The sequence below is a fragment of the Cajanus cajan genome, chromosome 7 (genome assembly GCF_000230855.2).
Source record: "Cajanus cajan strain Asha chromosome 7, NIPB_CcT2T_4, whole genome shotgun sequence".
Classification (NCBI taxonomy): Eukaryota; Viridiplantae; Streptophyta; class Magnoliopsida; order Fabales; family Fabaceae; genus Cajanus; species Cajanus cajan.
In genome coordinates this window covers 6,979,662-6,998,261 of record NC_138523.1, presented here as the reverse complement: position 1 = coordinate 6,998,261, position 18,600 = coordinate 6,979,662, and the positions used below count along the sequence as shown (strand labels likewise).

General features: G+C 28.6%; 1 protein-coding gene across 4 annotated transcripts; it reads left to right on the top strand.

Moving 5' to 3' along the window:
• Positions 1-14,621: 14,621 nt before the first annotated feature.
• On the top strand, positions 14,622-17,099 carry RHC1A (RING-H2 finger C1A). Of its 4 annotated transcripts, none has more exons than XM_020368151.3 (2): positions 14,622-14,849; positions 15,877-17,099. In XM_020368151.3, the coding sequence occupies exon 2, from the start codon at positions 15,978-15,980 to the stop codon at positions 16,899-16,901; it is 924 nt and encodes a 307-aa protein (XP_020223740.1). In that variant the 5' UTR covers positions 14,622-14,849; positions 15,877-15,977; the 3' UTR covers positions 16,902-17,099. The 4 variants fall into 4 exon arrangements, with proteins under 4 accessions (XP_020223740.1, XP_029128820.1, XP_082916684.1 ...); XM_029272987.2 differs by lacking the exon at positions 14,622-14,849 and adding an exon at positions 14,893-14,968; XM_083060558.1 differs by lacking the exon at positions 14,622-14,849 and adding an exon at positions 15,009-15,219.
• The last annotated feature ends 1,501 nt before the right edge of the window (positions 17,100-18,600 follow it).

The window sequence follows — 18,600 nt, the reverse complement described above, 5'->3', positions numbered from 1 at the left end:
TATATATATATATATATTGTTGTAATAAATCTAAATTGATTACAAGGTCTTGAAGATCTATAGTTGATTATAGAGATAATGATATCAATTTTAGCTTTCACATTTCCCTTTTCTTGACGCGTGTTATAAAAAAAATCACTATTTAAAAGTAAAAAATTTCAAGTATTTTTTGTGTTATATAACTGAGGAACAATCTCAATTAAATAGACCAAAATAGAGCAATTAAATTAAAGAAAACGGAGAGAAAAATAGAGCAAGTTAATGACACTATCATTTACGTATAGAAATTTCACCAAATAAGGGAATGGATTGAGAACAATAATACAATATTATATATAACTAGTAGTGCAATATTATTAACAAGAGAAAAAAAAATGGAAAAAACATGAGCATAGAAAAAAAAATGAAAAATCCACTTGGAAATTCTTGAAGCACTTGAAAAGTCACTTCAAACAATCCTCCAAAATCTTATGGGTTTGGATGAGATTGTTTTATGAATTTGGTATTTATAGACATCACTAAAAAGTCCATCAAAATCCCTCTAATACAACAATCCTTTAAAATCCTTATATTTTTGAATACTAATGGATTATTTTTAAGTTGTAAAAAATCTCAAAATGAATATCAATGAATTTTAATGGACTCTTTAAAAAATCTTAAAAATCCTGATTGAATACCACTTGATTGTTTTTAAATGACATAAAATCTTAATTGAATACCAACGGACTTTTTTACTCAAAAAAAGTCTTTTAAAATCCTATAAAATCCTAAACCAATACACCCCTTAATCTACCATAGCTAATACAATACAAAGAAATAGATCCAAAATCGGAGCATTCATCAATAAACCTAATCATGCATGTCAAACTATGTCTCTAAAGAAAATGAAATAATGACGTGGGTGACAAAGGTGAAGAGGACAATATATACCTCTATGATCTGCACGAGTGTGTTGCTAACTAATCTTAAAAATAACCATGAAAGTGAATATCTTAGTTTCATCAAGCAAACATAGACTTGAATTTAAATCTCACACACAAACATACAATCACAACATTATATGTGTCTAAATTAATTCACTCTTGATTCTCACTCATTTTCGTTATCAAATCTTCTAATTCTTTATTTTATATTGGCCAGCTACTACTAGAATTCCACAAACTTAGTAATCTTAGACAATTTAAAAATTAGATGACTGTCGTGACTACACTCCTCACCTTAGTGCATCGTTTTCAATTTTGTGTAGGGAGTGTGAATGAAAGAAAAATCAAGAATTATGGGTTTTTGGATGTAATTCTATTTGTCGTGCGTGGTTGCTTCTCATGTATATGCCTTTGTGTCTATCATGTGTCACCTTGGTGTGAGGGTGTGTTGTGTTAGCGTACCAGGTGTAGTGAGTCAAAAGCATTGTGCGTGTTTATCCGATCTGCGAGTCTTGTGTTTGTGATGTGTGGTGTACGTGTCATGTGAGTGAAAGGTGAGTTTTATTTGAGTGTGTAGGTGCGGCGGTGGTAGAGTGCATGTGTTATGAGTGATTTTGCGATGGTGTGTGCACTTATGAATGTCCGTGAGTTGTGTGTGAGTGATAAAATAAAAAATGAAGTGATGGAGGGAGGGGTTGGTGGAGTGGCTGTGAGTTATTGGAGATGGGGGAGGGTGATGTGACTAATTCCTTTGCATGGAGGGTAATTGTGTGGAAGGGTTTAGGAAGTGATGGGTGATGGTGATTAGGGGCTAATCAAGAGAGATCTTTATGGGATGAGGTGATAATTATGCTTTATATAGTGGACTTATAATTCTATGTAATTAAAACTCTATATAGATTTGAACACATCAATTATAAAATCTTGACGCTTGATGTTTTAATGGGGTAATTTAAATTAGGTTTAAATATGTTTTTAGTTCCTTAAATTTAGGGTAAATCTGTTTTTGGTTTCTCAAATTTAAAATTATTGGTTTTAGTCTCTGTAATTTCAAAAAATCTTATTTTAGTCCTTATATTTAAATTTTGTTAAGAAATTTATCAAACATTATTGCATAAAATCTACCTATTGGTGTCATTGTTAGTGAAAATATCACATTAAATCTGGTTGATATTACATAATTGTCTTAATTAGTCACTTTCAAATATGTTATTGGTGACCTAAGGGACTAAAACAAGATTTTTGAAAATTACAGGGACTAAAAACAACAGTTTTAAATTTGAGAGACCATAAACAAATTTATCTTTGAGGGACTAAAAACATATTTAAGCCTTTAAATTAATATCAATGTTGACTTTTTTAATTATATTATTTAAATTAATATCAATGTTGACTTTTTTAATCATTGATTATGTATAATTTTATTTTTAAAAGAATAATGTATAGGTTAAATTTTATAAAGACTATTAGAAAGTGTTTGACATGTGAAATATTTTTATTTTTTATGAATCTTAAATTGAGAATCTTGATTTTTATATTTGATAACTATTTTAAAAAAAAATCATAGAAATACAGTTTCATGGGAATCTTTTTTATCCAACTTTCCCACACAAACATTCTTATGAGAGAATCTAACCTTTTCGAGTTAAGGAGAAAGTTTCATGTAAATAAAAATATCACAATATCTTTTTTAAAACAAAAAATCTCTCTTTCTCTCTCCTTGATTCACTCTCACTCTCATCCACCCTCTCTTCCTTTCTCCCTCTCCCCCCCCTCTCTCTTTCTATTTATCTTTCTCCCTCTCTCTTTGTCTCTCTCACTTTCACTCCCTCTCCCTCTCCCTCTCCCTCTCTCCCCCTCTCATATCTCTACGTCTCTCTCTCTTATATTTCATTATTTTTTGATCTTGTTATTTTAATAATATTATTAAAGTCTATTCTATTTGTATGATTTAATAGTATTTGTTAACACTTTTTTTATATTTTCATTTGAATGAAATGAAATAATATATTTTTATCCTTCTTAATTATTATGTAACATTTTTTTTTGTTTATTTCTTTTGTTGAATTCTGTATTTAAATAATTTTAATTATAAGCTTTCAATTTTTTAAAATTGTTTAATGTCATATTTGTAATATATAAGATTTGAGTAAATAAATATATCTAATGAATTTATTTTAATAAAGGATATTTTTGTTAAAAGTATTTATATATCCAAGAATATAATATTATAACCAAATATGAAAATATTTAATTCTTGATAATCCTGTGTGAATATTTCAAGAACCTTTATGAGTAACCAAACAAATTTTAACTATTCCCAGGAAGCCTGATTCTAAGATTTATAATTCTCAGGAATCATGATTCATGGGTATGAAAAAATTTCTCTCCTATCAAATATTCCCATATAGTAAATTTTTTAAAAAGAATTAATGATCAATTACAAGCAAATATTATATGTATAAAATAAATAAATAAAACATCGTATCAATTATTTAAATCGGTGTAACTTTTACTAAGTGTTACACCGCTTAATAACTTTAAATTAAATGTGAATTTTGTAAATTCAACCGTTAGATTGAAAGTTCTTTACTCTTAGATCATATATACAAAATTTTATATTAATCCAAGATGATTTGATACTTTATTCATATAAAATAAAATTGACGTAATATATTTATTTCAAAATATACTAAAATATGAACACTTGTTCAATTTTAACAAAATTTGATATACACATATAAAGTGATATGAACTTTCAATCTAACGGTTGGATTTACAAAATTCACATTTAATTTAAAGTTATTAAGCGGTGTAACTTTTACTAAGTGTTACACCGCTTAATAACTTTAAATTAAATGTGAATTTTGTAAATCCAACCGTTAGATTGAAAGTTCTTTACTCTTAGATCATATATACAAAATTTTATATTAATTCAAGATGATTTGATACTTTATTCATATAAAATAAAATTGACGTAATATATTTATTTCAAAATATACTAAAATATGAACACTTGTTCAATTTTAACAAAATTTCATATACACATATAAAGTGAGATGAACTTTCAATCTAACGGTTGGATTTACAAAATTCACATTTAATTTAAAGTTATTAAGCGGTGTAACTTTTACTAAGTGTTACACCGCTTAATAACTTTAAATTAAATGTGAATTTTGTAAATCCAACCGTTAGATTGAAAGTTCTTTACTCTTAGATCATATATACAAAATTTTATATTAATCCAAGATGATTTGATACTTTATTCATATAAAATAAAATTGACGTAATATATTTATTTCAAAATATACTAAAATATGAACACTTGTTCAATTTTAACAAAATTTGATATACACATATAAAGTGATATGAACTTTCAATCTAACGGTTGGATTTATAAAATTCACATTTAATTTAAAGTTATTAAGCGGTGTAACTTTTACTAAGTGTTACACCGCTTAATAACTTTAAATTAAATGTGAATTTTGTAAATCCAACCGTTAGATTGAAAGTTCTTTACTCTTAGATCATATATACAAAATTTTATATTAATTCAAGATGATTTGATACTTTATTCATATAAAATAAAATTGACGTAATATATTTATTTCAAAATATACTAAAATATGAACACTTGTTCAATTTTAACAAAATTTCATATACACATATAAAGTGATATGAACTTTCAATCTAACGGTTGGATTTACAAAATTCACATTTAATTTAAAGTTATTAAGCGGTGTAACTTTTACTAAGTGTTACACCGCTTAATAACTTTAAATTAAATGTGAATTTTGTAAATCCAACCGTTAGATTGAAAGTTCTTTACTCTTAGATCATATATACAAAATTTTATATTAATCCAAGATGATTTGATACTTTATTCATATAAAATAAAATTGACGTAATATATTTATTTCAAAATATACTAAAATATGAACACTTGTTCAATTTTAACAAAATTTGATATACACATATAAAGTGATATGAACTTTCAATCTAACGGTTGGATTTACAAAATTCACATTTAATTTAAAGTTATTAAGCGGTGTAACACTTAGTAAAAGTTACACCGGTGTTGTTTGAACCCTCCTCGCCATTGAATTTAAAGTTCTTAATGCATATATTAAATTTGTAAATTTTTAAAAAACTTAAAAGTCATTTGATACTCCATTTCATTAATTCAAATTGACGGATAATCATAAAATCATTTTATACGTTGATTTGAGTTAAAGAAGCGAAATATCAAATGATTTTTAAATTTTTATAAAATTTGCAGATTTAATCTATGAATTAAGAACTTTAAATCCAATGGTTAGATAGTTGAAATTTGATATAGAACATGAGTTATTGAACAAAGTAAGTTTAGGTAGCCTTGCTCCTTAAATAAATAGATTCCTTCTTATATATATATATATATATATATATATATATATGTATGTATATATATAGACTTAAATATGTTTTTAGTCCCTCAAATTTAGGGTAAATTTATTTTAGGTCCCTCAAATTTAAAATTATTTTTAGTTCCTGTAATTTCAAAAAATCTTATTTTAATCCTTATATTCAAATTTTGTTAAGAAATTTATTAAATATTATTGTATAAAATCTACCTATTGGTGTCTCTGTTAGTGAAAACATCACATTAAATTTGATAAATATTATATAATCGTCTTAATTAGTCATTTTCAGATATGTTATTGGTGACTTGAGAGATTAAAATAATATTTTTAAAAATTATAAAGACTAAAAATAACAATTTGAAATTTGACACACACATGCACACACACATATATATATATATATATAACTCAATAAATTAAAGAATGTGACATTATCAAAACTTTTATTTTAAAAGTTATATGAATAATTTTAAATGCTCACCTATTAATAGGTGCTTCATCCCAAATAATTAAAGATGTATGTTGTAACATTTTACTTTTTAAACTTCTTTGTTTAATAGCAAAATATGTCCTCATTCAACATACATGATATTTCAAAGTGAGAATGAGTAGTGTTACCTTACCACTAGGAAGTGAAAGATAAGCAATATCACCTCCTAATACCGTCACTCAAACAAAGAATACATTCAGCAAAAATGCTTTTTTTCATTATCTTCAAAGTTATTAGAACCACTTTCATATTGCGTATTCTTATTTAAAATCAAATTTGTACAATATTTCCATAACATTGAAGGGTTAACAATTTCCATTACAATTTCAGCTTCATTCGCATTGGCGAGATTTATCTAAAATCACCACCAATGACAATAACTTTACCACTAAATGGTTAGTCAAGTATTTTTAACTTTAAAGTGTATAATATCATGTAAAGTTATATCAAAAGCTTTAAATACTCACCTATTAACCATAAACACTTCATCTCAAATAATTAAAGATGCATGTTGTAACAAACAATAATGATTAAACTTTCATGTTTAATAGAACCACATGAATCCTCATTTAATAAAGTGGTATTACAAATCAAGAATTAGTAGTCTTACAACTAGGAAGTAGAAGATAAGGAATGTCACTTGATGCAACATTCGAAACAATTTTCCTTTCATCTCGCAATTTATATGACAATTTCTTCCACACACACAAAAAAAATATTACCAATACCTCCATATCCATTAAAATAAAAATAAGAAAATCCACCTTGCATCATGTGTCACAAACTTAATTGTACACCTTTATTTTATCCCCATAAGATTGTGTTGGTCAAATAATAATTTTATCTCTCATTAACATCAAAATTAAGCTCATTACGTAGTAATATGCTCCAAATTCATTCATATCATTGCCATCTTGAATAGATATTAATTCAAAATCCTTCAAAGACTCTCATTCAATACCAATAACTTACGATCTTTAATAAGTAAAAACTTCTTCAAGGTAAAAGCCATGATAATTAAATTTGAATATAAAATTGCATAAATTAAAAATACGTTCGTAATATTTTAAATTAATAAAATAATAAACAAATTAATTGAAATAGAGCTTCAATGTAACAACCTTCAAGACCAATAATTTAATTATTTTCTTTTATCATATAAAATGTAGCTAATGACTCTTATGTTTCCTCTCATATATTCTCTGATTTTGACATAAAATTTGTCAAAAGTAGACTGACAAATAATCCTCTAAGATAATGACCAGACTTATTAAAGTTATTTGCTTCATTTATATCATCAATACAAATTCTTGAACATTAGTTAGTAACCCCAATGCATTGCATGAATCGGGAAAGTTTGATAGGTGCAGCTATTAATAGTAGTTCTCAATTCACCATGTGTTGTGAAACCAATAAGCACATTGAAAAATAATCTCATGAAAAATAATCTCATGTAATATGACTCACCATAATCAAGAAGTCTTGTTGTACACTATCAGGGATTACCACACATATACACATGTCTCCATATTGGTGAGATATTGTCCGCTTTGGGCCCAGCTCTCACAGGTTAGCTTTTGAACATCACCCAAAAGGTCTCTCAACCAATGGAGACAATTGTGTGTATATAATAAACCCATGTTCATCCTCTTGTTTGAACGATGTGGAACTTTGCTTGCATCCCAACAAGAAAAAAATAAGTTAATCTTCTAATAAATATGTACTCTAATGAATTGATTATTATTTAATTGAGATTATGTAAACCTTTTTTTTTCTATTAAGGTCGAATATTTCTTATAATCAAGTTTATTGGTTAGGGTTACTATTTCCTTAAAATAAGAAAATCTAATATGATTATGTTTAGAAACTATTAATTTTTTTTGTTATTTAGTATTAGCATTTGATTTTCTTTAAAATAAATATGAGTAAAACATAATTCATAAGTATTTTGAATAATTAAGTTACATAGATCTTGATTAAGAGTATTATAGAAGGATTAAGATTTGTTGATATTATGTGTAAGTTTAAGAAGTTACATCAAATCTTATATTTTTTAATAACTTTTTTGTATGATGCAAATTTAATTGATATATAATATTATACTCAATATTATGTATATCAAATTGTACATTATTTCAAAATTATTTAGTAGTTCATCACTAATGTATAATATAACATTTAAAATATAAGTAAATATTTATTTTTAGATAATATATATAGAAAAGTTTAAATTATGTAAAATTTGATACACATGATTTTGAATATAGTTTCACATAATTGAACACTTGGATAGTTGAATTTGCATTATAGAAAAACTATTAAACATATAAGATTTTGTGTAAATTTTTAAACTTACACCTAATATCAATAGATCCTAACTCTTATAAAAGAATGAAACTTAATCAAAATAAAACATTTAAAAATATGTTTTATTTTAATCAATTAAATACTATTAAATTATGTGGTTAATTCAAGTTATAATATTATGCAAGAATATACGAGGGGATACGATAGTTTGTTTGTTTTTTTAGAGGTGGGTACGATAGGTTAATGGTAAGTATATTTGGTGAATTAAATCACAACTAAGAACAAGTAGGATCCAAAACATTTTAGAACTCGTTCACGGTCAAAGTGATTAAAGTTAAAAGGGCGAAATTATTTTCTTCAAATTATCTAAAACTTATAAAATATCTCTATGAAATTATTATCCAATCTCATTAATTCTAAAGTTATGCAATGAATTAATGGAGTAAACTATTTTTTATGGCATAAATTAAAATAAGACTTGCATACTTAGTTAAAATATATTTGTTAGCTTGTTTAAAATTAAGTTTATTGATTTGTTAATGTAAAATAGGTTTTTTAATAGATTAATAGGTCAAATTTTTAAAAAAGTTAGGTTAAATCTATAAAAAATATATGATAAATAATAGATTAGACTTAGACTTTAATTTTATAGAACTAGCCTAACTTATATATTTAAAGTTTGGTTTAACCTATTTCTATCTCTACCTCTAATTAACCTTATCATATCAAAGTATAAGCATTCACTCACATTCGCGATGGCGCTTGACAAGGGACATACTACACCTGACACAAGTGACAAGACCCATAGAGAGCACACTTTGCTCTTTAGTGGTCCCTCGCCCGACATTAATACACTCATGTCCAATGAGTTTGAAGGATAATAAATAGTGTTCAAAACACATATATAGCATAATTAATTATATCTTTTTTTTTTACATATATAAAATAGGTATTAAAATAGATAAAATTTTAGAATATACCTATTGATGAGTTGTTGAATCATGAAAATTTTTCTTTTAAAAATTTGAAAACTCTACGTGAGTCTTCTATGAGACTATCATCTCCTCTTCAATGTGAAGATTTTATGTGTATTCACAGTTAGACAATCTCTATTTTCAAACTCTTTAAAAAATAAAACCAAATAGAATACAACTTTAGTGCTTGGAAAATATGTGAAAAGAGATAGAAAAGATAGTAGTGAGGTGTGGTTTTTTGTGCAATGCAAAGCTAAACTTGTAGCACAATAAAGAACCATTTTTCCTAAAAATTAGGAAAAAAAACTAACATATTTTTATCTTGTTTTTCAAATAAAAACAACAATATGAAAGTAAATATCTTTAAAATATTGCATCTTGTTTTTCTTATCATAAATAAGTTAAAAACAATTTGAATATTTGTTACTTTTCTATTGCTAATTAATTTTTGCATTAGAAACAACATTGACAAGTCTAATACTTGAATCATATATTCTTTATCAATTACTTTCTCCAACGTGAAATTCATAAAAGTACTTAAAATAATTTATATTATCTATACTCTAAATGCTAGCAAAAAATATAATAATATTTCACTTAAAATTATTTATTTAATTTGATCAAATTAAATACTCTTATTTAATCATTAAATATTAAAAATAATTTCTTTAATAAAGATTGGAACACTTGTTTGTGTTGACCCTGTAAGTTCAATTTCCTATTAATTTTGTTTGCCTTTTTTATTTTGTTGCAATTATTGTTTTGTTTTTCAAAAACTCTCGTCCTAACTTTACATGATAAGTTTGAATTATATTCAATTGTATCTTTGAGAAGAATAACCTAGGTTGTTCTTTATATTACAAATCTAAGAAAAAAATTGGTAACTTTTATAGTGATTTGACAATGCTATCAGATCCTATTCTAAACAAAATGACAGTCAATTTCAATATGTTTGGTACATTCATGGAAAACTAAGTTTTTGGCAATGTGGAAAGCGACTTGGCTATCACAATGAAGATGCATAGGTTAAGAATGTGAGATACCAATGTTTCCTTTAACCATTTCAGCTTGCACATGGTGGTTGCCATGAAACGATATTCAACCTCAATAGATGAGTGTGAAGCCAATGGTTACTTCTTTGTTTTCCAAGAAACAAGAGAGTTATCTAAATAAGTAAGTCATCCTATGAGAGACTTGCAAGTAAGGGGACAACTTCCTTAATCTAAATCACACCATGTAGTCAATTGCAAATCATAGTTTTTGCTTAAAAACATACCTTGCCCTAGATTCCCTTGTAAGTATCAAATTATTCGCAACGCAACTTCCTAATGCTCTTGTTTAAGTTGTTGCATGAACTAAGGCAATATGTGGATGCAATAATAAAATTATGGTCGAGTAAAACAAAGGTAAACGAGGCATCCCACCAATCGTCTGTATTGAACACGATGAGATAATTCTTATCCCTTAGCAAGATCCAAATGGTGATTTTGCTCTATGGGAGTACTTGATGGTTTTGCTCCTAAAAGTCTTGTTTCTCCTATGATATCTAAAGCATGATTTTGTTGACAAAGAAAAATTTCACTAGAAGACCGAGCCACTTCAACACCTAAGAAATATTTGAGTTTTTCTAAATCTTTCATATGGAAGCAAGTATGCAAATAATCCTTGGAGAAGTTAATAGTTACATGATCTTTTCTAGAAATGATGAGGTCATCCGCATAAACCAAAACTACAAGGAACAAGTCTTGTTTTTGCAAAACAAAAAGAAAAAAATGATTGTTTGAACCCGTATTCTTCTAACGTAGCAGACAACTTTGCAAACTAACACCTAAGAACTCACTTAAGCCCATAGAGAGACTTCTTCAGTTGATGAATCATCTCAAGATTGTGAACAACTAAAATGAGTAGTGGCTTCATATACACCTTTTCTTCAAGTCCCCATGCATGAATGCATTGTGAACATCCATTTGATATAATTTCCAATCTTTTGTAGCCTCTACTACCAACATTGTATGCACAATCACAATAACTAGAGCAAATGTCTTGATGTAATTAATCCTTTCCACCTGACGATTGCCAAAACTTTCTATTCTCCCATCATATTTATGTTTTATTTTGTAGACCTACTAACATTCAAGTGCTTTCTTCCCAGGCGGTAAGTGTGTTAATGCCCAAGTTCTATTATTTTTAAGAGCTCATATCTCATCTGCCATGACCTCCCTCTAACTACTATCCTTTGCTGCTTCACAATAAGAAAATAGTTCCTTTTCATCTAAAATATAGGCAAGAAAAATACATTTTTGGAGAAAAATTATTATAATCCACATAATGTGATATGGGATAAGGACCACTTGAGCATACTATTGATGAGGATGAATCGTTGGATGGACTCATTCTTCTCATGGATGAATGAATGATTGTTTTACTCTGCGTCCTTTACCCAAAAAGAGTTCTTCTAGTGGCACTGATGTGTTGATGGATGCATCTATCGCATTAAAAACCATCTATTAAATTGGTTTCTCATTTGGTTCACCCCCTCTACCATCTACTACAGTTACATTTTCTACAAAATTTTGTTAAGACACTTCACAAGCTACCTCTTCTACAAATTTGGTGAAACTCCCAATATTATGGTCATCTTGTTCTTTAGGTTCATTTTCACTAGCAACAAAGTGCAGTGACTCAACGAATTTTTCATCTCCAAAGGCAAAGATCTCTCGTGTGTCCAAACTAAACAACTTCCACCCCTTGTTACCAAATAGATACCTAATGAAGACATATTTTCTACTTTGACTTGCAAATTTATCTCCTTTTCTTCCTTGATGATGTGTATATATGGGTTTTTATCCATGCAACGTCTCATAAGGAGTTTTTCCATTCAACATTGTGGTTGGTGTTCAATATTAGATAACTTGCAACCAAAATACATTCTGCCCATAATTCAATGGGAAGATTTCTTTTGAATCACAATGCTTATGCCACATTCAAAATATGTCTATGTTTCCAACCCACTATTTTGTTGAGAAGTTGTAGTGGAAGATGTTTGAAAAATAAGTCCATGGTCAAGGAAATATTTTCTCATGCATGTGAACTCAGTGTCATTATTACTTTGAAATATTTTTACTTGTTTCTAAAACTGCCTCTTAACCAAGGTGAATTTTTTTTTTGAAGTGTTTATGACATTTCTCTTTTATGGTCAATAAATATATCCATATGGCACGTGAATAATCATAAAAAATTGTCAAGAAATAGAAAGCACCACAAGTTGAAAGGGTCCTATACGCTCCCTATAAATCACAATGGATCAATTCAAATGCACCACTAGCTTTATGTTCACTTTAAGGAAATTTCTCCCTGGTTTTCTTTACTCTAAGACAAATATCACATGCTTTATCTACTATCATGCCATTTTTTTTATGTTTGCTAGCTTTAGGAATTATCTAAGTAATATTCATTGATGAGTGTCCCATTTGTTTATGCCACAAATCCATCGAGAATTAAGAAAATAATATCAAATTGCATTGCAATTCAAGAACATTGAGAATGTTAGTCAATTTCAAGCTTATATCTAGCACAACAACTCCTTCTTTTGTTGCTGTCATGCGTTGTCCATCAGGGAGTCCCACTTGAAAACTTTTAATATTGTACAAATCATGCATAATGTTTAGGTTCCCTGTCATGTGGTTTGATGTTGCTCTCACCTTTCATCTTCTTACTACAACTTTTTTATTAACCTTTTAACAAATCTATCAGCATCTGCCATTAATAAATAGTTAGTCCACCCAAGCCAGAATTACCTTCTCTTGAGTGGATCATCTCAGAGCCTACTTTGCCATTTTGGACAACCATTTTCAAAGCCTTAACTAGACTCTGATACCATAAAGAACTCTAATTTGGAAAAGAACTATCTTGTTCTGTCATTCATCTATTTGCAAATACATTAATGTATATACATCAATGATATCTCAAAATCTGTCATAAAAATCTTTAAGAATCTTTCTATAAATATCCTAAAAGTCTTAAAGAATCTCTCTAGAAATCTTTACTAAAAATCTGTTTGATACACTAATTGATTTATAAACAAGATATACCTGATGTTTAGTGGAGTTAGTTTTAGTCAGAACAACTTTGAAAGTAGAAGTATTGGTAGTCATTCGTGCAACTTAGCTTACTTGTGATCATGGTTAGATGTCTCTTTGGTTAGAGTCGGACTCTTTGCTTGTGATCAAGGCTTTCTATGATCCTTCTTTAGTGCCTTGACACCTTAGTGTTTAGTGGTTGAATACACTTGATTATATTATGAGTATGAGGTTTCGATTCTCTCATGCATATAAGGAAGGAAATGATTGTGCTGATAGTTTAGCAATGTTTGGTCTTAGACATCTTGGTTCTTTTTGGTGGACTTCTATTCCTTCTTATATTGTATCTTTTTACTTTAAGGAGAGGTGTGGTCTTCCACACTTTAGGTTCTCATAGGGTGGGTTGCAGATACTTTTTGTACTTGTTTTTTCATATATGTTTAGTGTTATATAGTCTTTTTGATATGCTGTAGATGATTGTTGTGGGGTGAGGTGTTGACCTAGTTAAGATTTCTTCTCCACATTGTGATGCCTTAACGTATCTATCTTTTTTTATTTTATTTTATTTTATTTTATTTATTTATTTAAAAAAAAGATATACATGATAATCTTATTAAGCTAGATAATCTTTTAGTATAAAATATGTCAAATAATCTTATTACTTATTCTCTTACCTCAAGGAATGCTAGCCAAAAGATGTAGAACTCCGGTGTGATCTCATTACAAAAAATGTTACATATAATGAATTACAAATTTTTTTACTATAGATATAATTTATGTAAGTATAAACCTATTTGACACATACTCACAATTTGAATGTTGATTTTGAATGAGATTCAATAAAATATATTGTGCCATTATAGCCTATATCTACACTTTTTAACAATTAAAAATTGACTCTCCTTTCAAAACTTCTCTTTTATTTTATTTTATTTTATTTTTATTTTTTAAATCAACTTACTTATTTAATAAATAAAACAATTAAAACATATTAAAATTAAAAGCATTCTTCTCCATGTAATATAGTAAATGTAATAATATAACCTTTAATAGTTAAATAAAACACTCATAATTATATAAAAAGCATTTGAATTATTTTTTAAAATCTAATTAATTATTATTATTATTATTTGTTTAACCTTATGAAAATTGTGAAAGTTTGTTTATTTCTTATTTTAGATATCAAATATTTTATAATAACTAATTTTAAATTTAAAAAACTAAATTGTGTTATTTAGTATGACAACAATTTCAAATTTAGAATATAAAATATCTTAAACTATATTAATTATACACTTTTTTTTAATAGAAACCAGTTTATCAGTTCATTAAGTGAGACTGTGATTCAACAGTTAAATAATGAAATCACTAAAGATTAACCATAGTTTCAATTTTAATAATTAATAAATAAAAAAATGTATAGAAAGCATGCTAGTGCCTAGTGCAGTGGAAGTAGAACTGTAGGGGAAGTGAAACATGCGGTGCCAGCTAAGCTGGATGTCGGTTCCTCAATAATCCTCGTTCCCTGTCCCATGCCATCATCCAGTGGTTAGGGTTGGAGAACTTGTGTGCACTCACTTTCCTTTCTTTTCTTCTTTCTTCACACTCTCACTCACCATTGCCCTTTGGATCGCTCTAAGCACCACGTCCTTTTCGATCCACATTTCAGCGTGGTATGCTGTTTTTTTTGTTCCCTTTATTGCTTTTTCTGATGCCTTAGCATTTGTCTCTTATTCTCGTTACCTGTTCTGGGATTCCGAGGGTTGGGTTTTGAAGAAGCTTCCAAAACCCTGTGCGTGAACAATTCATTCCCCATTTCCCACCAACATTCCAAAGATCTTACTTTCTTCAATTGTGTTTTTAGTTGCTTCCCCAACATTTAAAGATAGCAAAACTCAAGATTTGCCCCTTAACCAAAATCCTTTTTATTTATTTATTTATTTTTTTTAAAAGTTTCCTATAGACATATTTAAGGTTAGGACATGTGGTAAAAACAGTCGAATCTGGGGAATTTTCCAGAAACAAACACATTATAATGACAGGGCATGTAATTTTATATTATAATGTTTTTTTTAGTAATGCTTAGTTCTTTACAATTGAAATATCTTCTTATATGCTGTTTTACTTTTAACAGATAAAGGGTATGTTTTCCTTTTTCTTCTTGTGTTTGACATGATAACTTTGCATTCTTCAAATATCCTTTACTATTGTAAGTTCAATTAAAATGCTTATTTTGTATTACTTTTGAATCTGATAAAAGAGTTGTTTGTGCTTTTGTTTGGATTGTAAGTTAAAATTAATAACTTTATTTTGAGGCTGGAAACATGGTGTGTAAGTCTTCATTAATTTGGAGAGTTTTAGTGGAAGATTGATTATATGACTTATGATCATGGAATTAAGCAATTTAGAAGGTTTAAGATGAAATGTGTGAATCCTTATTTACATTTTTCTGGTTCTCTTGTTTCCATCCCTTGGCATTTTAGAATGTTTGCTGAAGAGTTACAAATCAGTGATAAATTTGATATATGCCTCTCGTATAAGCAGTGACAATTTTGAGTGATAAATATACTGCTTCATGTAGACAAGTGAAATAGTATTTGTTGTGGAGTTCAGCACAGAATTTAGTTCAATTTGTGTTTAATGTCTAAATCTGATTGATATCCAATATTTTCCTTGACTGTTATCATATTTATTTTGCAGTGTATAAGTCATCATGCTGTTGTGACTGTTAAAGACAGTGCAGTGTGGGGAAAGAGCCTTGTGATTACTTGTTTGAGACTAGTAAGGAAGGAAGCAAGAGGATGTCAAACAGTAGGAACACTCATTGGTGTTATAGTTGCAGGAGGCCAGTTCGGCTGGGACGACGAGATATGGTTTGTCCTAGCTGCAACGAGGGATTTGTTCATGAACTTAATGATATGGTGCATGTTAATCCTTTTGACTTATTTGGAATGGACAACAATGAGGAACGAGACCAAAGGCTTGGACTCATGGAAACTTTCTCTGCCTTTATGAGGCATCAAATGGCGGATCGTGGAAGAAGCCGAGATATCAGGGCGCGAACAGATTCAAATCCTGAACACAGTTCTGGGTTTGCTCCTCTTTTGATCTTTGGTGGCCAGATTCCTTTCAGATTGTCCGGACACGGTGGCTTTGAGGCGCTGTTCAACGGTGCTCCTGGAATCGGTCTGACACGAGGAAACACCGGCGATTATTTTATTGGTCCTGGACTAGAAGAACTGTTTGAACAGCTTTCAGCTAACAACAGGCAAGGTCCCCCACCGGCGGCGAGGTCCTCCATCGATGCAATGCCTACCATCAAGATCACTCAGAGGCATCTTCGTTCAGATTCACACTGTCCAGTGTGCAAAGATAAATTTGAGCTGGGATCTGAAGCAAGACAAATGCCTTGCAACCATTTGTATCACTCAGATTGTATTGTTCCATGGTTGGTGCAGCATAACTCTTGCCCTGTTTGCCGCCAAGAACTGCCGCCACAAGGATTGAGTAGTAACCGAGGTGCAAATGGTAGGAGCAGAAGTGGAAGGGTTAGTGGTAGTGGTAGGGAGAGCCAGGGAAGGAGAAATCCGTTTTCCTTTTTGTGGCCTTTCCGTTCTTCTAACTCTAGCAGCAATGATGAAGCAACTGGAAGCAGCACAACAACACCACCAACTATCCCTGATAATAGCCATCATGCAGGGTACTCTGGGTGGCCATTTGAATGACTTAGTGTGAGTAGAACATTTTCTTTTGTTTGTTATTCTACTCCTGTTGATTGAAAGATCTTGTGGACTGATGCTGCATGCTTGGGGTGAAAACAGTTTGAGATCTTAGTCTACCAGTCTGGATTTGCTTTCTAAAGTTGTGAACTATTTTGTATAAAAATGGTTATTTATGCATAATTGTTTGAATTTACTATCCAACATAGCAAGTGTTTTTTGTTTAATAGAAATTATTTCATATAAATTTGACTAAGGGTGTATTTGGGAAATCTGTTGACATTAAATTGTTTCAATAATCGATTATAGGAATAATCGTTTATTGTAATCGATTATAATTTGTTGGGAAAACGATTACGAGATATTTACTTTTGTTTGGAAATAATAATAAAATTAATTTCTATGTAGTAAACTAGCTTAAAAGAAAAAAAATCAGCTTAAGAGAAAAAAAATGATATTGAGATTATAATCAATACAAAACAGGCTCTAAGCACCTTTAAGAAAAAACTTATAATTAATGTCATCAAAGTGATTTAGCTTATTTGGTTGAATTGGTTGCGTAAGTGTTGGAAATTCTTTAGTATTAAATTAAGCTTGATTTCAATGAATAAAAGAAATACTGAAAATATGTTTTTATTCTCGCTATATTTCTTTTAATTTTGTTTAGTCCCTGGAAAATGTTTTGAACTATTTTGGTCCCTTTAATTTAAAAAATGCATCACTTTTGACTTTCAAAGTGGTATAGAAAGTGTTTAAAAATTGTTATAAAATATTATCTAAACCACTTTAAGGATTAAAATTGATGTATTTTTAAATTAGATGGGATTAAAATTGAACAAAAAAATTTTAAGAACTGAAATGGAGTTTGAAAGTTTGGAGGCATTAAAAATATATTTTATATAAAAAAAATATGTATAATTTTACAAGATATAATGAAATTCATTACAAATTATATGATTATTTTTTATTTTATTGTTCTATTTATTATTAATAATATTTAGGTGTATATTATAGGTATACACAAGTGATTATATTTATTTTAGTATGTTAGACAATTTAATCTTGTTTTATTCAATTGAGATAATGTTTACATGTGGTTGTGTATAAATGTTTTGTGGTGAAGTTAAAATATAAAATTTAACCTTTTCTTTTTCCTTATTAAGCATTTTTTTTATACGTAGAGTCTCTTTAACTTTTTGAGATAAAAGCGTTTAAATTAAACCTTCATAAAAAAGAACATGAAATCTTGACTGAGAGGGATGATAGTGATTTTCAGTTTTTAAGAAAAAAAAAATTGATTTTCGAACTTGGAAACATTTTGGGATCCTGTTAGTCAATGTTAAACTCATCGATAGGGAATGTGTATTTTTTTGATGCCTGTCATATCATCAGTAGATTACTCTCTGTGCTAGATATTTGTTGGTAATGAAAAAAGAAAGGCTAAAAAGCCTAATTTAGTTCTTTATAATATTTGTTTATTTTAATTTATTTTAATTTTAATTTTTTTTTAATTTAATCTCTAATAATTTAAATTATTGTAATGTCAGACTTCTGTCCAAATTATTTAAACGGAGTTAACTGTTGGCCACATGAATGTCAGGTGGATGTCACGTGGATGTTAGGTATAACGACCCGCCATGGTCCCTATACTTAGTGGAATCGCACTACTACTAGTTAACTAAGAGAATATTAAGCTGGATAACAC

Bases quoted from the DNA above. Each gene is read 5' to 3' on its own strand.
- RHC1A (XM_020368151.3), top strand. From the start codon at position 15,978: ATGTCAAACAGTAGGAACACTCATTGGTGTTATAGTTGCAGGAGGCCA.